Source organism: Anolis sagrei, chromosome 3, assembly GCF_037176765.1.
Source record: "Anolis sagrei isolate rAnoSag1 chromosome 3, rAnoSag1.mat, whole genome shotgun sequence".
In the NCBI taxonomy this organism is placed as follows: Eukaryota; Metazoa; Chordata; class Lepidosauria; order Squamata; family Dactyloidae; genus Anolis; species Anolis sagrei.
The window spans coordinates 40,847,587-40,868,827 of NC_090023.1; the positions used below are offsets into that span (position 1 = coordinate 40,847,587).

The 21,241-nt window shown below is 43.4% G+C and overlaps 1 protein-coding gene across 2 annotated transcripts; it reads right to left on the reverse strand.

Annotated features, from left to right (window-relative positions):
* Positions 1–7,958: 7,958 nt before the first annotated feature.
* Positions 7,959–19,641, reverse strand: GTPBP8 (GTP binding protein 8). 2 transcript variants are annotated; one of them, XM_060770758.2, is made up of 7 exons: positions 19,453–19,641; positions 16,303–16,730; positions 14,776–14,874; positions 13,504–13,634; positions 11,841–11,940; positions 10,358–10,476; positions 7,959–10,273 (listed from the first exon to the last, which is right to left on the reverse strand). In XM_060770758.2, exons 2-7 carry the CDS (start codon positions 16,684–16,686, stop codon positions 10,195–10,197), a joined length of 912 nt encoding a protein of 303 aa, XP_060626741.2. In that variant the 5' UTR covers positions 16,687–16,730; positions 19,453–19,641; the 3' UTR covers positions 7,959–10,194. The 2 variants fall into 2 exon arrangements, with proteins under 2 accessions (XP_060626741.2, XP_060626742.2); XM_060770759.2 differs by having other exon boundaries at positions 19,412–19,641.
* Between the last annotated feature and the right edge of the window lie 1,600 nt (positions 19,642–21,241).

Below are 21,241 nucleotides of genomic sequence, written 5' to 3' on the forward strand. Positions count from 1 at the left end.
ATATGGATGGAGGATGATGAGCAACGATTTTAGTGTGACGACTAACCATTATAGTTATTTATTGTAATTGCTGTTTTAATGTTTTACTGTAATATGTATTATGATGTTTTATTGATTGTATGTGATATTATGGTTGGAAACCGGTCTGAGTCCCTCAAGAGAGGTGAGAAGGCCAGTATACAAAACTTATAAATAAATAAATAAATACTCCATTCCCATTAAAGAGCAAATGTAAGGTCCCATGGAGCCTTGGTGGTGCAGCAGGTTAAACCACTGAGCTGCTGAACTTGTTGACCGAAAGGTCGGCGATTTGAATCTGGGGAGTGGGGTGAGCTCCTGCTGTTAGCCCCAGCTTCTGCCAACCTAGCAGTTCGAAAACATGCAAATGTGAGTAGATCAATTGATTTGATTTTGAGTAGATCAATAGGTACCGCTCCAGCGGGAAGGTAATGGTGGCCCATGCAGTCATGCTTGCCACATGACCTAGGAGATGTCTACGGACAATGCCGGCTCTTCAGCTTAGAAATTGAGATGAGCACCACACCACAGAGTCAGACACAACTGGACTTAATGTCAGGGGAAAACTTTACCTAAATAAACTTAATGTCAAGGGGAAACTTTTATATTTACCTAAGGCTCCATGCATATTTCCTTCTATGAACCTGTACGACCTGTTCGATCCTCTGGGGAGGCGCAAGCGCGACTTGTGGGGACAAGGGAGAGTGCCTTCACCATGGTGGCCCCTCGGCTTTGGAATAAGCAAATAGCTTATCTGTTTAGTTGAGTTGCAAAATCAAGGGATTCTGAGAGCGATCCTTAAACTAAATAAATAAATATACGGGTATTGAGGTAGGCCTAGTTTATACAGTATTTCCTTGCTCTGGCCTCTGAAGAAGAGAGGCCAACAGAGTTCTGTTAACATTTCCAACAACAGTCATTTTTCCCCAGGTTCTGCTACAATAATAATACAATGTTTAATTAGGGATGCTATGGGCTGGCCTCTACACAACAAACTGTATCCTTTGGCATTGCGCTCAGGTCTCACGTAAGTGCTTTCAGATATATTCCCATTCTTTGTTGTGAGTTTTCCAGGTTGCATGGACATATTCCAGTAGCATTCTCTCCTGACATTTTGCCCACATGGCAGGCATCCTCAGAAGTTGTGAGGTCCGTTGGAAACTAGGCAAGTGAGGTTTGTATATCTTTCCCCCACCCTGGACATTCCACGGATATATACAGCCTGGAAAACTTACAGCAACCCAGTGATTCTGATGCAGAGCATCCCCCCCCCCAAGCATTTGTAGTTCGCCAAGGGCCAGACAATGGATTCTGCCGCTTCCTGACCCAGCACACATAACTGGGTTCCTGTTTCCTCTCTGTGAATTCTCTGGCTTGTGCACTGGACCCTGGCCCAAAGATCAGGGAAATGTAGTTCTCCAAAGGACATTGCCCCACTCTCCACCATTTGCGGACTCTTTGCGGATCTTTCTGCCTTCTCTGATTGACTTGGTGCCCTAGCGCCACGGACTTCCTCTATGAACTCCAAACCAGCCGCTTGAGAAGCATGGCCCCCGCCTGTGGGTGCATGCCTTCGTGCAAAGAATAATACTTCAGGGACTCTGATGATTGCCTTTATTAATTGCTGTGGGTTTTCTAATAAACTTTGCTGGGACGGGATGGGGATCTTTCCTATGAAATCTATGAGTTATGAAAGCCTATGAAGAAAATATATATGAAATATGTATAATATGTAATGAAATGTGATGAAATGTACCCTCACCCTTTCCTTGCATTTCCCCTCTTGAACTTTGCCCTACAAAAGAATATGTGACCAGGGGATTACAGTTAAGGAAATCCAATTTCCTTGGAAGAAGCTCCATTCATATTGACATTGCATGGAAAATACTGGCGAATCTATGGCTTTGTTTTTCAGAGTTCAGACAAACAAAAGTCAGAGATTTTATCAGCCAGAAGCCCGGATAAACAGACTGATTGCATCAATTATGGTGTTTGTGTATGCTCCCTTGTGTCAAAGGATCTCCTTTGCCTACAGGGTTGAGATCCAGACACCATCCATAGCCTCCCTTTGTTGCTCATACACATCTTTTATCAAGACCCAGGAAATCCCTTGTTCTCCCCATCCGCCTCCCTGCCGTGAAGAGACAAAAGGTGTTCCATCAGCTGGCAGTCGCCTCCCAGGCATTCCGCCCCTCTGCGCTGTCAAACTAGAGCCCGCCTCCTGGCCGCTGATTGGACAATCTCTGGAGGCGCTCCGAGGGCTCTGATTGGCCCTCTGGAGGCAACAGCGGCCGGCGATTGGAGGGAGGGTGGGACCAGCGGCCAAGCCTCCTCCCAGCTGTTCCAGAGCCGGCCAACCAGGACAGAGGGGACTGACAGGAGGCGGGCGGGAGATTCAAGCCAGGATTCCTTTGTTCTGTCTGTATAAATATGCCTGAAAATCACTGTACTGTATGCTTACTTGAGGAAATATCCCTGTAATGCATCCTTTTCAGCTGAATCGCTAAATAAACGCTTCGGTCGCTGGGTACCTCTTCAGCCTCTGGCGAGATTAATTCTTAATATTGTGCGCTTTGGATTGGCTTCTGCTGGCAGCTCGCCAAGGTCAAGACCCCATTAGAGGTCTCCAGGGTTCCCCCTCGCTGGGAGAACCCTCCAAAAAAGGAGCTCGATATCATTTGGCTTTACCACGAAGGGACTGCTGCTTGAGGTTCCAGACTAAATTATAGCCTAAATTCTCAAGCAGGCGCCTTGGTCTGATTCTTTGGGCCAGCAGCGAAGGAGGAACGGCTTGGGAAAAGAGGCGCCTCTCCCAATTCGGACTTTCATTTGACCAGCTAACCAAAACTACAAATTCTCCCGCAGCCACTTCCTCCCAAGCTCTGACCTAGGGTTTCAGCACAAAGGAGCGCCAGGGAAGCCTTGATCTAAGGACTTCCAGGAAGAGGAGCGACCGACGCGGAAAGGGGGGAAGAAAACGTCCGGACGGGTAAGAAGCCAACCGCGGGCTGCCTTGGCTGCCAGGTGGGAGGGGATTCTAGGCTTTCTGAACCAGCTTCGGAGTCGGCCCACTGGGGAGGGATTCTCTAGGTCTCGGTAACAAATTCCTGGCGGGAGGTAGCGAACATCCACGTTTGAGGTCCAGAATAGCAACTCAGCTCGCTTTTGCGGCCTTGGCTGGAGCTACGCTGGAGAGGGAGCCCTTCCCTTTCGGACTGCCTAGCTGCCAAGGGCTGATCGCCTCGGGCTCTCTTGCTAGGGGACCGTTCAGGCTCTAGCTTGCCAGCGGTTGGGGGGGCTACCCTGATTAGCCACTTCAGTGTGGGGCTATCAAGAGAGATGGGCGCATGTTATTCTGGGATCAAACGTCCTGCTTCATCAGAAACATCTTTTGGGAAGATACTGGCGGAATGGGGCAGGGTTGCGTCGCCGACGCAGGCCAGTAGGGTAAAAATCGCATGGAGAGGTGGCCCTCTGGGCCCTCAGCAGGTGGAGTTTCGTGGCCCCTCATGGCAGTCGGATCGCTGTGAGGGGGCCAAGAGGGCCGAAACCGCCTCTGCCTCATGCTTTTTGCCATGTGCCGGAGGGAGGTGGAAGGGGGGGTAGTTGTGGCCAACTCCTACCATGCAAGGGGAAGGTAACAAAGCCCCAACCCCCCAGGAAACCCCCTCCAGACCCCTTCACCCTCTCCCTTTGGAAGAAATTGCTTGTTCCCCTACCATCCCATTCCCATTTCCCTTTACCCAATCTCCCTGACTCCTTCCTTCCCTTCCCAACCCCTCCATTTCCCTATTCCCTATTCATTTATATGCCCCTTCTAATTTTTTTCCCTGCTCCTTGAGGAAATGCGCTAGGGAAATCCTTTGCTCTCCTCCTCTCCTGCCTTCTCCTGTGCCACCTTTTTCCTTCCTTCAGATGGAAAAGGGAGGCATTGCTCATTCCCTTCTTCACCAAGCTACTACAAATCCCTTTCTCTCCCATCTCTTCTCTAGAACTACAAATCCCCACCTCACCAGAGCACCCCACTTACTTTCAAAAGCTAGATCACCCCCTTTTGCTTTCAACTTCTCTTTCTGACCACCTTTCCCTTGGCCTTGGGGGTTTCTCCTTCCCTCTTGCAAACAGAGGGAATTCTACCCCTCTCACATCTTCAATCTCCCCTTCTTTTCTGCGCAACTACAAAACCCGTTTTTCAGGGGCAGTCACCAATGTCCCTGCCTTTCCTTTGTTTTCTCTTTACTCCCCAACTCCCCCTCTTTTTGCTTTCAAACCCCTCCTCCCTCTCTCCTCTTGCAAACAAAGGGAGGTGTAGGGGGGGGACCTTTTTTCCTGTTCCTGTTTCCTTTTGCCAAATAAAGTTTGCTGGGTCTCTCTCTCTCTCTCTTCTCCCTCCCCTCCCATCTTCTAAGAAGCCAGTATTCTGTGAATTCTTTCCTCTATCTCCCAGAGGAATCCTGCTGCTCCCTCTTACCTCCTTCTCCAAAAACCTAAGGAAGGGATGTTCCAGAAGCATTCCCTCCTGACATTTCACCCACATCTATGGTTAAGTCTCTCTCACACACGCAGTCCCTCGGATGCTTTTTTTCTTCCTGGCCCTTCCTCCCTCCCCTTTCCCTGAGCGCATGTATGTGTATGTCTAAATTATCCCATTAACTGCCTTAAATATGAGGGGGGGCGTCGAGGTCCAGGGGTCCCCTCTGCACAGTGAAGAGGCCCAGGTCGAACTGTGGGACCCATAATCCACTCCTGCCGCTGAGGACAACTACCTGGGTGAGGCGAACAATGGGAGGTCTGTGGACTTTCCTGTGTGGAACCCAGATGGCACAGGAGGATCCCACAGAGAGCAGGACTAGACCCCATGCCGCCCAGAAGAGACAGCCCCTCCTAGAGGCTGATCTGAGCCCCCACGGGGGAATGCCATCGCAGGAGGAGCAACCAGGATCCCACAGCAACTGCCATGAAGGAAGGAGGCCCTGCCCGTTCCAGAGGCTGTGCAGAGGAGTGGCCCAGAAGGAGACCACTGACGTCCCCACTAGGTATGAGAGTTTCTTTTCCCTTTTGTTTCCCCACTAACTACCCTTGGGCTGGGAAGGGGGGGGTGGGAGGGGGCTGTAAACCTTCTTTCTGACTGTCCTAGACTCTACCCCTGAGTCTCTGTGATGATGGAGAGCCGGACCTGTCTGCGGTCACCAGGAGGCGCCACGCCAGAAGGAGTAGCCAGACTGTGCCCCATCTTCTCCCTCCCCCAAGCGCCAAGGGAGGAGCCAGCGCCCCCAGGAGGCCTGAGGACCACTGCCAGATGGGAGAATTCCACCGTGTGCTATCCTTCTTCATTGGGAACTCACTCGGGACTCCTGAATGCTCCATGCTGGCTGCCATCACAGACTCCATCATCCCCTGCCTCCACCGTCTTCGCCTTCTTACTTCAGTCTTTTTTTTCCTCCAACCCAAAGGACATTCTGCCACTGGTCTCCCCCATCCGGCTGGGTCCTGCTGTTGTTGCTTGAGTTGGGCCCCGAAATAATCAACAGAATACAATCTAATCAGTCTAGAAAGAGGCCCTGGGTGCTTGGGGGGGAATTGTCGAGGCTTGAGGAAATGAGTGTAACCATTTCCCAGCCTCGAAGGGAGGATTTGATGCAGAGCATCCCCCCCCCCAAGCATTTGTAGTTCGCCAAGGGCCAGACAATGGATTCTGCCGCTTCCTGACCCAGCACACATAACTGGGTTCCTGTTTCCTCTCTGTGAATTCTCTGGCTTGTGCACTGGACCCTGGCCCAAAGATCAGGGAAATGTAGTTCTCCAAAGGACATTGCCCCACTCTCCACCATTTGCGGACTCTTTGCGGATCTTTCTGCCTTCTCTGATTGACTTGGTGCCCTAGCGCCACGGACTTCCTCTATGAACTCCAAACCAGCCGCTTGAGAAGCATGGCCCCCGCCTGTGGGTGCATGCCTTCGTGCAAAGAATAATACTTCAGGGACTCTGATGATTGCCTTTATTAATTGCTGTGGGTTTTCTAATAAACTTTGCTGGGACGGGATGGGGATCTTTCCTATGAAATCTATGAGTTATGAAAGCCTATGAAGAAAATATATATGAAATATGTATAATATGTAATGAAATGTGATGAAATGTACCCTCACCCTTTCCTTGCATTTCCCCTCTTGAACTTTGCCCTACAAAAGAATATGTGACCAGGGGTTTACAGTTAAGGAAATCCAATTTCCTTGGAAGAAGCTCCATTCATATTGACATTGCATGGAAAATACTGGCGAATCTATGGCTTTGTTTTTCAGAGTTCAGACAAACAAAAGTCAGAGATTTTATCAGCCAGAAGCCCGGATAAACAGACTGATTGCATCAATTATGGTGTTTGTGTATGCTCCCTTGTGTCAAAGGATCTCCTTTGCCTACAGGGTTGAGATCCAGACACCATCCATAGCCTCCCTTTGTTGCTCATACACATCTTTTATCAAGACCCAGGAAATCCCTTGTTCTCCCCATCCGCCTCCCTGCCGTGAAGAGACAAAAGGTGTTCCATCAGCTGGCAGTCGCCTCCCAGGCATTCCGCCCCTCTGCGCTGTCAAACTAGAGCCCGCCTCCTGGCCGCTGATTGGACAATCTCTGGAGGCGCTCCGAGGGCTCTGATTGGCCCTCTGGAGGCAACAGCGGCCGGCGATTGGAGGGAGGGTGGGACCAGCGGCCAAGCCTCCTCCCAGCTGTTCCAGAGCCGGCCAACCAGGACAGAGGGGACTGACAGGAGGCGGGCGGGAGATTCAAGCCAGGATTCCTTTGTTCTGTCTGTATAAATATGCCTGAAAATCACTGTACTGTATGCTTACTTGAGGAAATATCCCTGTAATGCATCCTTTTCAGCTGAATCGCTAAATAAACGCTTCGGTCGCTGGGTACCTCTTCAGCCTCTGGCGAGATTAATTCTTAATATTGTGCGCTTTGGATTGGCTTCTGCTGGCAGCTCGCCAAGGTCAAGACCCCATTAGAGGTCTCCAGGGTTCCCCCTCGCTGGGAGAACCCTCCAAAAAAGGAGCTCGATATCAATTCCGGCCATGAAAACCTTCGACAACACATTTCCATTCTCCTTCATCTTTACACTGCAGTGGAAATTAGCAACATTCACTCTGGGTTGTTGTAAGTTTTTCACGCTGTTCCAGAAGCAGTCTCTCCTGACATTTTGCCTGCATCTATGGCAGGCATCCTCCCTGTTCATCTCCCCAAGAAATAAAGGACCTCATTCTTGAAAATCTAAGAAAGTGCTTCTTGAACTACTTTTGACTAAGTTTGGAAGTAAGTCGTTATAAGCAAGTTTCTTATGAGTAACTTGGGACCCGCCTACCTTTGTGATCATATTTCCTTCTATGAACCTGTACGACCTGTTCAATTTTCTGGGGAGGCCCTCCTCTCACTTTCCCCTCAATCGCAAGCGCGAATTGTGGGGACAAGGGAGAGTGCCTTCACCGTGGTGGCCCCTTGGCTTTGGAATTCGCTACCCAAAGAGTTTAGGCAAGCACCCATCCTGGCAGCCTTCAGGATATGCCTAAAAATCTGGCTTTTTTGGCGTGCCTTTGAGGGATGAATACAATCCCCACACCATGACCAGCTCAGCTCATAATTTCATTTCCTGTATTTGATTTTGTATTAATTTGCTTTGTTTATATTTCATTTGATGTTATTATTTGCTATATGTATTTTATTTAGATTTGTTGTAATTGTTGGGCTTGGCCTCATGTTAGCCACCCCGAGTCCCTGTTGGGGAAAGGAGGCGGGGTATAAATAAAGTATTATTATTATTATTTCCTTAACCTAGCAATGAAGCTGTAACTTGATGCGGATCACAACACTCCTTTCGTGGATGATTTACCTTGAGTGACATGTACAAGATTGCATATAATGAAGGTCTGGGAATACTATTATAACCATTCTTTTATCAGTCCAGTGTGGATATTTTAATTCTATGCATTGTGCGTGTATATATAAACATTGTTTAACATTGTCTGAATTCAGGGGCCTGTCTAACTCAGGTTCATTTCGTTTTGAAGATACTACAGGCAAGGCCCAAGTTATGATCAGGATAAGTTCTGGAGATATGTTCTTAAGCTGAATGTGTATGTAAGTCAGAGCAGGTACATTTTAAAAGTATAACTTCAGCCATATATATGTGTGTTTCTTTCTTTCTTTCTTTTAGCTTTGGGGGTACTCTTCCATTATCCAGGCGGAGGCCACAAGGAGGCGCTAGACAGAAAAGGATAGTCTATTTAACGGGAGAAAGGGGGTTTGCAGGCGCTTTCCCTTCTTCATGAAATAACTCTCAATTTATCCACACAAGTCAGAGTAAAAATCATAATTTTGGCCCCCAAACCTGCCCTGACTTATATAAGATTGAGTTAAACCTTAAGGGGTAAATTGTATAATTCCTTCAACTCCCTTTCCCCTGTAAAATGGTCTGTCTTTCTCTGTCTAGCGCCCCCTTGTGGCCTCCTCCCATAGAATGGAACAGTACCAACCCTTTCAAAAATAGGAAATCAATGAGTCTTAATTTTGGCATTCTGCAGAATGGAAAGGGAAAAAAAACCTCCTGAAAAACACTTTCTAAGGTGTAGACTTTTCCTAAAGCACAGCAATTTGAACAGCAACTTATAACCTTGTGTACAGAAAAGTTCTGTTGATATGAAAAACAGTATTGCATCATCATAGAACAATTCCACTATACATATTTATCAAGAATAATCCAGGTAACAGGAAACTAACACAAAATTAGATGTGAATACTTATTTGTAATGAAAACCTTTTCTGGTGTTTTTTCTGATTCTGTAGCAGGCAAAACAAAGGAAGGACATATCAGATGTTCTTTTAAATTTCTTTGCTCCTAAATCTCTGTGTTTCCTAATTGCCCTGAAGGATTGAGAAAACAGCTTTCTCCTTTCTGTGCCTTTTTTTTTCTTGCAATGAGAACTCCATGGGTCATCAAGTCTCACCCTTTTTATCAAATAGAAATGTAAGATCACAGCGCTGTCACATGGATCTAAAATACTACTGGATATAAAATCTCACCTTCAGGGGAGCTAGAATGTGATGTATTTAATTCTATATTTCTTATTCTGATTAAACCCTGGTTTTCAACTTTATGTTTGATTCTAGCGTTGTATCTAGAAAGTGAGCCTAGGAGCGATAATTTGTATTTCTTCAACTAGAAGCAGGGTGGCATAAATAGGAACACAGGCTGAAGGTGTAAGCTGTGTAACATGTACTGAGCCAAAACTATTATTGATTCAGGCTCCTTCCACACAGCTGAATAAAATCCCACATTACCTGCTTTGAACTGGAATAGATGGCAGTGTGGACTTAGATAACCCAGTTCAAAGCACATATTGTGGAATTTTCCGCCTTGATATTCTGGGTTATATGGCTGTGTGAAAAGGCTCTCAGTCATGAATACTCACTCAGATCTGTGCTCAAGAATGGCCACTGTTAAACCACCTCTTAGTGCCACTATTCACACAGTCTAATCCAGGGGTCCTCAAACTAAGGCCTGGAGGCCGGATATGGCCCTCCAAGGTCATTTACCCGGCCCTCACTCAGGGTCAACCTAAGTCTGAAATGACTTGAAAACACACAACCACAACAACAATCCTATCTCATCAGCCAAAAGCAGGCTCACACTTCCCAATGAAATACTAATAAGTTTCTATTTGTTAAAATTGTTCTTCATTTTAATTATTGTATTGTTTTTAAGTAGTTTTTGCACTACAAATAAGATATGTACAGTGTACATAGGAATTCATCATCCTTTTTTCAAATTATAATCCGGCCCTCCAACAGTTTGAGGGAGTGTGACCTGGCCCTCTGTTTAAAAAGTTTGTGGACCCCTGGTCTAATCTCTTATTTAAGAGGCCTTTTACTAGAAATCTGAGCAAGAAGTATATACTGTTTTCAAGTATACATTTAAAATGAAAGATGGGAAAATGTGTCCACCCTGTAATGTAATACTGAAGCTGAAGCTGTTTTAAGACAAAACTTAAATAGCATTTATGGTAACCAAATTATTTACAGAGCTTTTAAAAATACACAGAGAATTAAATTGGATAAATTTCATTTAGTTGATGAGGAAGCTTCTACTCGGAGATGAGCCTTGATTATTCTGCTCACAAAGTATCATTATGAAGACAAGGGAAGATGTCCGGCAACATGTGCTATAAAGCATCTCAGTATATGGATTCCAGAATAATACAAAGAACTGTGGAGACAAAGATAAATATTTTATGAGTATGAACATCATTATTCCATTTGCACACCATAGATGTTCTTACTAAGGCTTTACCTGACTGGGAAGAGCTGAGGAAAGCACACTTGTGTTTTTTCCTTTACAAAGTCCTGAATCTTTAGCACATTTGTTGCCATCACTCGTTTTGATGCTTTATCAATTTTTGTTAAAACTAGCTGAAAAAACAATGTCACAGAGAATATTTTAAAATAAAATTTTGTTTTATGATATTGATATTTTTTATACAATAATTCCAGAAAACATGGTGAAAATATTACTTTATTTATTTATTATTTACTTCATTTTACTACTGCCTTTCTCACCCCCCAGGGACTCAAGGCCAAACTCTGGCAAAATTCAATGCTGCATGTACATAATAAAACACACCCTATCAAATTATAAAATTGTTAAAACATATGAACAATTAAAACACATAAACAATAAAACTGTTTAAAAACCATATAAAGCGATGAGTCTTGATCTCATACTTATCCATAGTCATTATTCAGGCTGTTGAAGTCTAATTCCGTAATATCCTATTCACAGCCGAGGGGCCGCCATTGAGAAGGCCCTGTCTCTCGTTCCCACCAATCGCGCTTGCAAAGAGGGTGGGACCGAGAACAGGGCCTCCCCAGCCAATCTTAAAGCTCTTGTTGGCTCATAAAGGGAGGTGCATTTGGACAGGTAAGTTGGATCAGAACTGTTTAGGGCTTTATTGGCCAAAGCCAGCACTCTGAATTGAACCTGGTAGCAAATCAGCAGCCAGTGGAGCTGACATAACAGCGGAGTTGTATTTCAAACATGTTGTAAGTGTGCACTGCGCAAAGGGGAATTTTATTATATGTGGTGAACATGTGAAAAAGTCAAAATGTTTGGGGTTCAAATACAGAACACAACATTCCATACCTGAAGGAAATATGGAAGATCACTATAATATAGGCCCACTGCAGCAGGGCTGATGTATGTTCAAAAGTGGAAGAATGTAATTGTATTAAAAAAGAGGACTGATTATTAACAGTAAACAATTTAGCTGAAATGGGCAAACTAGCCATTTTAGCAAAAAAAAAATATATCATTAGAGATGTTTTTGAAATACAGTATTGGGAACCCCTGATTATCATTTTTTGCAGAAAAAAAGAAGTGATATAACTTCTTTTTGTGTTTTGATAATTAGTATATTTGTATTAGGAGAAGAGATATATAAAATATTCTTTTGCTGGAGAAGTAAGATTTTGTATATGTTATGTAGACCACTTTAAAAGAAGCCAGACCTCGTTACTTTTCTTTTTCGGTTTCTGGCTGTTCTGTTTTTCATTTTTAATTATACTATGCACTTCTCATTTCGTTTTTAGTGTACTGTATTTGGAAATTCTCAAAACATTAAATTAAAATTATTTTAAAATTAAATAAAACTGTGCTGTGCGCTACAGACATAACTTGTACCTGCATTTTTTTCCATTTGCACTAGATACATTTAAGTCAAAAGTTCAATACATTGCATACCCACTTTGTGTCTTTTTAAACAAAAATCACAACTCACAGCATAAGGAATCCCAAATTCTTCTAACATTTCTATAGCAATATTGTCAATTTCTTGAATTCCTATTTGGGCATCCACTAATAAGAATGTCCGTTGCAAACTAGAGAAAAATAGAAACATGGCACACATCTATCGTTAGCAACCATTTTAGACTAATATTTTTCTTTCCTAATTTTGAACCAGCAGAGTTTAGTGGCTGAACATTGGATAACGACTCGAGGTGAGAGTACAAATCCACTTAGCCATGAAACTAACTGTGTTATCTTGGGCAAAGCAAACTCTCTCAGGACCCTTCCAGACAGGCCCTATATTCCAGAATCTGATCCCAAGTTTTCTGTTTATCCCAGATTATCTGGCTGTGTGTATAATCCCAGGATCTGATTCCAGAAAACCTAGAATCAGATCCTGGGATATTGGGTCTGTCTGGAAAGGCCCTTAGCCTTGGACTAAAGCAATAGATAATCTCTTCTGGAAAAAAATCTTGCTAAGAAACCCTTAGGGTTGATGCAGGTCGGAAATGACTTTAAAACACACAACAACAACAAACTTTGAGTTTAGCTCAAGAGCATATATAGTCAATCCTACATTTACACTAGGCTCTTAAGACTTGGCAGGATGATAAGGCAATCAGATGACTCCAGGTGATCACACCACTCTGGAGTGAACAATAACCTGGAATAGTTTTGTTGCTTGGGTGGGTTTCAATGGGCCTTCTAGATTTTCAGAACTTGACTTCCACAATCCTAGTAGCCATGTCTAATAGGAGTTGTAGGGGAAAATATCTAGAGGGCCAAATTCCCTCTAAAGAGGTGCAAGGTTATTTGTTTTAAAATATTTATATGTTCACAATTAAGACAGATATTTATTTATTTTATATCCCGTCTTTCTCTGGGGACAGGAATCTATTTCATGTGCCCTCAGCACATACCTCTATAGAAGTTATAACCATTCAGTTATAAAATGAGATTGTTAACATTATACTGTCTAACCCAGGGGTCGTAAAACTTTTTAAACAGAGGGCCACGTCACAGATCCTCAAACTGTTGGAGGGCCAGATTATAATTTGAAAAAAAAAAATGAATGAATTCCTATGCACACTGCACATATCTTATTTGTAGTGCAAAAAACACTTAAAACAATACAATAATTAAAATGTAGAGCAATTTTAACAAATATAAACATATTAATATTTCAGTAGGAAGTGTGGGACTGCTCTTGGCTGATGAGACAGGGTTGTTGTTGTTGCGTGCTTTCAAGTCGTTTCAGACTTAGGTTGACCCTGAGCGAGGGCCGGGTAAATGACCTTGGAGGGCCGTATCCGGTCCCCGGGCCTTAGTTTGAGGCCCCTGTTCTAACCCAACCAGAGCCCCCAGTGGCACAATGGGTTGAACCTTGTGCCGGCAGAAGTGCGGATCGACAGGTCAGCAGTTCGAATCCAGGGAGAGCAGGTTGAGATCACTCTGTCAACTCCAACTCCCCATCTCACAAGGATGGTAAAACATCAAACATCCTAGTATCCCCTGGGCAACATCCTTGCAGACAGCCAATTCTTTCACATCAGAAGCGACTTGCAGTTTCTCAAGTCACTCCTGACACACACAAAGCAACCAGATCATACTGTAGAAAAGATTCAGATTGTAACAGCTGTTATATTTAGTCTTACTTTGGACGGTGATTTAAATAAGGTTCCACCATTTCTGCAAAGTCTTTGGGGGCTCTGTAACCAAAGCCTGGCATATCCACCAAGGTGAAGAATTTTCCCACTTTGAAGAAATTCAATTTTTTTGTGTGACCCTGGAGGAAAAAAATGAGTATTTCTTTTGTCTTTTTTTCAGTTAGGAAGAGAATATTATGTACAGATCAAAACCATCAAAATGTCTCAAGTCACTTTGGTACAGGGCTGGAAAATTATATTGTAGAGCAAAAGAATACATATTCTCAGCATGTAAAATTTGCTCAGATGGATTTGTTACCTTTTGGAAACCAGCTCCGCAAACGTGATTTTGAAAAACCTCTTCATTGTGGTTAAGACTAGCAATAAAATGCTCCCATCTTCTTGGTCCTCGCTGATTTAACTTCCCACTCCCATTCCTTTTGTTGTTAACTTTATATGTGTGTTTCCTATGTAATCACCTACACAGTGAAACCAATGCCAGTTTAAACTGCATTAAATGGTCAGAGTAGATGGGGCTTCAGTCATAGAGCAACAAGCTCAAACTTGGTGGAAAAGTGTGTATACTTAACATTAGGAAGATCTTCCTGACAAGCAAAGCTGTTCAACAGTAGAAAATGTTGCTGCCTTGGAATATGGCAGAGTCTTCCTTTCTGGGAGTTTTAAAACTAAGGTTAGATGGCCATCTGTTGGGAGTGCTTCAACTGTGTGTTACTGCATAACACACTGGACTGAATGGTCCTTGTGGTTTCTTCCAACTCTAGGAGTCTATGATTTTAAGAGTTGAAGACACAAACATGAGCCCAAAAATGTGAGATATGTGAAAAATGGCCCTGGGGTTGCACGCGGCTCATATTCTGCTTGCCTCTGTTTTCTATTATCTAATGCCAAAGTGTTGCACAACAAATTTAGTATAATATGTGAACAGAGCCAAAATTATATTACACAGCAGGGTGGCATCTCTGTATCAGCTGAAACAGTGACCACAGCTACACAGCGAGGAAAATCTTCTATACAGAAATTCTAGGTTAAGTGTGCCGGGAGCTAGAACAGCGTCTTAGGGCTTTCAGACAACTAATAAATATCCTTTATCTTCCTCAATAATGTAGCTTGGTGAATATAAGAATGACAATGTTACTCATTATAGTAGCAACTTTACAACTCTCTTCTTCCAACCATTTCACAATATAGGAAAAAGAGCCAAAATATCTTGCTTTCAAGTTGGATTCATATTGAATATAATAAACTTCAAATGCCACTTACTGGATTTTTGGAAACTCTGACTTCAACATCCGGAGCCAATGAAAACAAGGCTTTTATCAAGCAGGATTTTCCCACATTACTTCGTCCTAAAAAACAAACCTGGAAAAGAAGTTAAAATCACTGCAGCTTTTTCTTTCCCAGCCAATGGAAAAGGTGTCTTATTAAAACAAGTTGTCATTCATCTGTTGTCTATTAACCACTATATAATCCAATTTGTGGTTATAAATGGCACTAGTTACCAATGCAGTTTTACACTTCCTCAGAGGATGTGGACATACTGTCTGTGTAGCATCACAATATTTGCAATGCATCACGCCATGTGTAAAAAGAAAAAAAAGTTATTTTGGGAATTTGAGACTTTGCAGAAATTCTATGGGGTCTTTCATTATTTCAATGGACAAGATTTCTGCAAGCTCTAAGGAGAGTAAGTGTGCAAAGTTATATCTTAAAACAGGGCTGAGAATAATTTGTCCTGTAGTTGTTTCCATTCCCTCCTCTGAATAAAACTTACTAAGGAAGTCCCATGAAAAGGTCATCATAATTTGGATTTGCCTTGAAGACACACTACCGCAACAAAGTGCTGCGGTAAAAATAAATAATGCAAAGTATGTGGTGACAAAAAGATGGGACTTGGTGTTACACATGAAGTATGGATTAGCATCTTACTGGAAAGCTTGCTCAAATTCCCATTTATTTCAAGATTTGATCCACTGCATATATCTTAAGGGCAGATGATATAGTTCAAATACCAGCTAATAGCTCCAATTAGAAGATATTCTTTGGATTTTATTGCAAGAACTTTAGCACATTTTGATGTCTACCTATTTTTTCGTGTCAGGAGCGATTTGAGAAACTGCAAGTTGCTTCTGATGTGAGAGAATGTCTGCAAGGACGTTGCTCAGGGGACCCCTGGATGTTTTACCATCCTGTGGGAGGCTTCTCTCATGTCCCTGCATGGGAAGCTGGAGCTGATAGATAGGAGCTCAGCCCGCTCTCCAGATCTGAAATGCTGACCTTTTGGTCAGCAGTCCTGCTGGCACAAGGGTTTAACCCAGTGATTCTCAACCTCGGTTCCCCAGATGTTTTTGGCGTTCAACTCCCAGAAATCCTAACAGCTGGTAAACTGGCTGGGATTTCTGGGAGTTGTAGGCCAAAAACATCTGGGGACCTCAGGTTGAGAACCACTGATTTAACCCATTGTACCACTGGGGGCTCCATGCCTACCTATGTCAAGGTAGTTATCAGCAACTATAATATCTGTGTCTTGTCTTCTTCAGCAGCTTCTGGTTTTCTACAATGAGGACCAGAAACTTGTTTTTGACAGCTACATTGAAGCCCATATTGCAAAATCAAGAGTAACACAGATTTCCACTCAAAACTTCAATGTGCCCTTATCCTCCTTTGCACTTCATCCCCTCAACATTTACACAATGCAGCTTTGATTACATTTGCCCCTGTTTTGGATAAGCATCTATATAGCAACAGTTTTGCCTCTAATAATGAAACTATCGTTTCATTTAACCTCACCTCCGGCAGGGATAATTGTGGGATGTGATCCATCCGGACAGCAGAAGAGTAATAATCAATGAGATTTTCTCGGGACGGAATGAAAAATTTCTCTCCTTTGCTGATGTCATCACGATTGGGATTGAAAAGACGAAAGCATGAGGTGTCCAGGTTAGGGGCGAGATATTTTTCGAGATCTTGGAGAGGGTAGGCAAGTCCAGTGAACTGTTTTTCCTGCAATTGTTGAACTTCTGAAAATGAAGCATATTTGATAGGAGTCCTGCTTTTGGACACGAAATGCCTCCGCTTCAAGCAGCATGTCCTTGCATTTGAGGACTGGAACATCTTTGCCCATGGATGGCTAAAAGCCTTGCAATCCCTCATCAACCGATGCAGTACATTCATTTTTAAAATATAGTCTTTAGCTTAGAGTTCACAAGTTCAAAGTGCTGATGAAGCAGAAAGAAGAGAGATTGGTTATGAAGGCTATAACAATGATATTTTGCAGCAAAAATAATGGAAGTGTGAATTGACGCAATGCAAATAAAACAATGTACAGTAGAGTCTCAGTTAACTGACACCTATGGGGATTGGTAGATGCCAAACAAATGTATTTTCTGGTTGCTTGAGAGTCACTATTAAAAATAGGCCTAACCATTACTATACTCTATACTGCACCATGGAGCACCTGGTGGCACAGTGGGTTAAACTGCTGAAGCTGCTGAACTTCCTGACCGAAAGGTTGGCGGTTTGAATCCGGGGTGTAATGTGATCTCCCGCTGTTAGCCCCAACTTCTGCCAACCTAGCAGTTCGAAAACATGCAAATGTGTGTAGATCAATAGGTACTGCTTTGGTGGGGAAGTAATGGTGCTCCATGCAGTCATGCCGGCCACATGACCTTGGAGGTGTCTACAAACAACACTGGCTCTTTGGCTAAGAAATGGAGATAAGCACCACCCCCCAGAGTCCTACACAACTAGACTTAATGTCAAGGGGAAACCTTTACCTTATACTGCACCATACAATTAACTCTATATTGACTTGATGCAAATATTGCAATACAGTCATTAAAGGCAAATTAAGACAAAACTAAGTTAATATAACACAGTTCTACCGAATTATCAAAACGGTTTTGTGAATGCAGTATGCAATGGTAGTCTTCTTTTTTTTTTTTGCTTGAGAGTTCTGGTTGCTTGAGATATGGTTAACTGAGAGTCTGCTATATGTGGATTACAATGAATATATAGTTTTCAAAATATTTAAATAATTAGACATGTAGGATATTAACCAGCACATGTTGGAGCAAATCACAGGTCTATTTTGGATTTAGACTGCTGAAGTCCTATAGGTAAGGTAAAGGTTTTCCCTTTACATTAAGTCCAGTTGTGTCCAACTCTGGGGGTGGGGGGGGGGTGCTCATCTCCATTTCTAAGACAAAGAGCCGGCATTGTCCATAGATGCCTCCTCGGATATGTGGCTGGTATAACTGAATGGAGTGCCGTTACCTTCTTGCCAAAGCGGTACCTATTGATCTACTCACATTTGCATGTTTTCGAACTGCTGGTTTGGCAGAAGCTGGTGCTAACAGCAGGAGCTCACCCTGCTCTTCGGATTCAAACCTGCAACCTTTCAATCAGCAAGTTCAGCAGCTCAGCGGTTTAACTATGATGCACGTTCCTCCGTCCTAAACTGAAAGCCTTACCCCACTGTTTTATCCTTTGGGGCTCCCCTCACTTACATATTTTCTATTCCTACCTCACCCAGGGTTTTATCATTGTATCTCATCCATTTGGCCTGCCATCCTGTTTAATTTTATATTGTGTTAATTTGCTTTGTTTTATTTTGCTACTGTAACTACGCTCTCTACGTGGGGTTGCCTCTGAAGACTGCCCGGAAGCTGCAGCAAGTCCAACGCGCGGCAGCCAGATTACTAACGGGTGCTGGGTACAGGGAGCACACCACTCCGCTGTTACACCAGCTCCACTGGCTGCCAATTAGCTTCCGAGCACAATTCAAAGTGCTGGTGTTAACCTATAAAGCCCTAAACGACTCCGGCCCTGTTTACCTCTCCGAACGTATTCTCCCCTACGAACCATCAAGATTATTAAGATCATCTGGAGAGGCCCTGCTCTTGATCTTGGTCTCACCTGCCTTGCATGCGCGCCTGGTGGGGACGAGGGACAGGGCCTTCTTGGTGGTGGCCCCGCGACTCTGGAACTCTCTGGAACCGGAGGTCAGAACCGCCCCGTCTATCCTGACATTTAGGAAATGGGTGAAGACGTGGCTGTGGAGTCAGGCTTTTGATGAATGAGACAACACCCTAGGATTCTGGATGGAAGATGATGTAGGTTTGATTTTAGTACGATGACTGACCACCGTAGTTTTATATATAGTGTTATTTCAAATCTGTTACTGTAATTGTAATCTGTTACTGTAATTGTGATCTATGATATTTTAATGATTGTATGTGTTTTTATGGTTGGAAATTGGGCTGAGTCCCTCAATGAGGTTGAGAAGTTCGGTATAGAAAACTTTGAAATAAATAATAATAAATAACTATTTGCATTTTGTATTTTATTGTGCTGTATTGTATTTTTGGACTTGGCCTCATGTTAGCCGCCCCGAGTCCCCATTGGGGGGATGGTGGCGGGGTATAAATAAAGATTATTATTATTATTATTATTATTATTATTATTATCCCACTGCACCACCGGGGTCTCCTTTGAAGTCCTATAGGCAATGCTAATAATAATAATAATAACAACAGCAATAACAGCAACAACAATTGTACTCTGCTTTTCTCCTACATTGTGGAAATAATGCAATTTGATACTGTTTCAATTGCCAGGACTCAATGCTATGGAATCATGGGAATTGTAGTTTTACAAAGTCTTTATTCTTCTCTGCCAAAGAATGCTGGGGCCTCAATAAACTACAAATCCCAGGATTCCATAGTATTGAGCCATGCTCTCAAACTGCATTAATTCTACAGTATAGATGCAATTAGAGCGGCTCAAAAAGGATTATAAAAATAAGTGTTTGTGATGCTCATTTCTTCAAGATTTTGCCATCATATCATCAGGAATCATTTTAAGCAAATGGCAGAGAGAAAGTTCATAGTCACCCAACCTCTTTGCAAATGACAGCTATAGAAAAGACAGCAAACTCACGTCCCAAAACTAGAAAGAGGCTGAGCTCCATAAATCGGAAGTCCGGGAAAAGAGCTCTGCCAAAGGAGCAGAAATTAAGATCAGTCCTGCCACGCGGAGATAATTCACCCCGTGGGATTCTGGGTCTTGTAGTTCAGTGAGGCCCGAGAGCTCCCTGGCTGAACGTTCCAAACTTCTCGGCCCAAACTACACGCCCCAGGAACCCACGCGGTATTGCCATTCCAATAAAGTGGAACATAGAGCTATAATGTTAGAGAGTTGTTCTCGATATTGGTGGGATGGCATGAGAGTACAGTAGTTTTATAGGAGAGAATTATAGAGCCATGGTTTCACTTTCACTGCTGTGAAAACATCCTGAGATTTGCAGTTTGGAGGGATATTTAGCATTCTCAACAAAATACTGCTCTGGAGTCTTAATCTGATCCCCATATATCCAAATCCTGTTAGATGCATTTCCCTTTTGTGCATAATGTGGTTAAGTTTAATTCCCAGTTGGTGGTGATCATGCAAATGAGAATCCTAATCTGCTCTGGATCATTATGCAAGTGCATATAAATCTCTTTTTTTAACCATCTGCACATAAGCATTGCCACAATTTTACAAGCTGTATGTGTAAACAAGACCATTTGCTACATTTGATTATATTGCTCTGGTTCACAGGATTCATTGTGTAATACAATCGCACTTTTAAACAACCATAACACAGGAATTTTGCAACTCGCCAGATGTTTCTGAATTCCCAGACTCAGCATTTCTCACTATCCAGATGGGAGCTGTGTTCCAACAACTTCTAGAGTTCTGCATGATTTCTATCCAGCTGTAGCAAATGAACTACTGGAAACTGATGAGGAAACACAACATACAAACAATCTGCAGACCCACCAAGAAAATCCAACAAATGCTACATTCAGCAAAGGATCAAAGATTAAAAGACAACCTGGCAAAATGGCACTACCTAAAAGAATCCCACACCTTATGTGACTGTGGAGCAGAACAGACAACTCTGCATCTGTATGCTTGTCCACTATGCCCTGCCTCATGTACAGAGGAAGAATTGTTGGAGGCTCCAGACAACGACATTGCTGTTGCCCATTTTTGGTCAAAAGATATGTGTAGCCAGCCACCTGCACTCCTATTTTTATCGGTTTTATACTAATTTATGCAATGCTTTTGATATGAAATAAATAAGCAAAGGGCAAGAGAGATCCTCTCACTTCTGCAGGAGTCTACTGTTTATACCATGCAGCTGTGGCCAAGTCTACATAGGGACCACCAAACACAACAATACCCAAACACGAATCAAGGAACATGAAAGGCACTACAGACTAATTCAGCCTGACCTGCAAATCTCTTGGGAAGACAAGCGGACAAATGTAAGCATGCTGAAAGAAGCAAAGACCACCAGCATTGAAGCGATGCTCCTCCACCATCAACTCCGCTGGACTGTCCACGTTGTCTTAATGCCTGATCACCATCTCCCCAAGCAGGTACTCTACTCCGAACTCAAGAATGGGAAATGTAATGCTGGTGGACAAGAAAAGAGATTTAAAGATGGGCTTAATAACAACCTTAACAACTGTGGCATAGACACTGAGAACTGGGAAGCTCTGGCCTTTGAGCGCTCTTACTGGAGGTCAGCTGTGACCAGCAGTGCTGCAGAATTCAAAGAGGCACGAATGGAGGGCGAAAGGGAAAAACGTGCCAAGAGGAAGGCGCATCAAGCCACCCCTGCCCGGGACTGCTTTCCATCTGGAAACCAATGTCCTCACTGCAGGAGAATATGCGGATT

Bases quoted from the DNA above. Each gene is read 5' to 3' on its own strand.
- GTPBP8 (XM_060770758.2), bottom strand. From the start codon at position 16,686: ATGAATGTACTGCATCGGTTGATGAGGGATTGCAAGGCTTTTAGCCAT. The intron at 13,635-14,775 runs GTAAGTGGCATT...TTTTTCCTCCAG, and splicing joins TCAGAGTTTCCAAAAATCCA to GGTCACACAAAAAAATTGAA. The intron at 11,941-13,503 runs GTAAGACTAAAT...ATTTTTCTCTAG, and splicing joins TATTTAAATCACCGTCCAAA to TTTGCAACGGACATTCTTAT.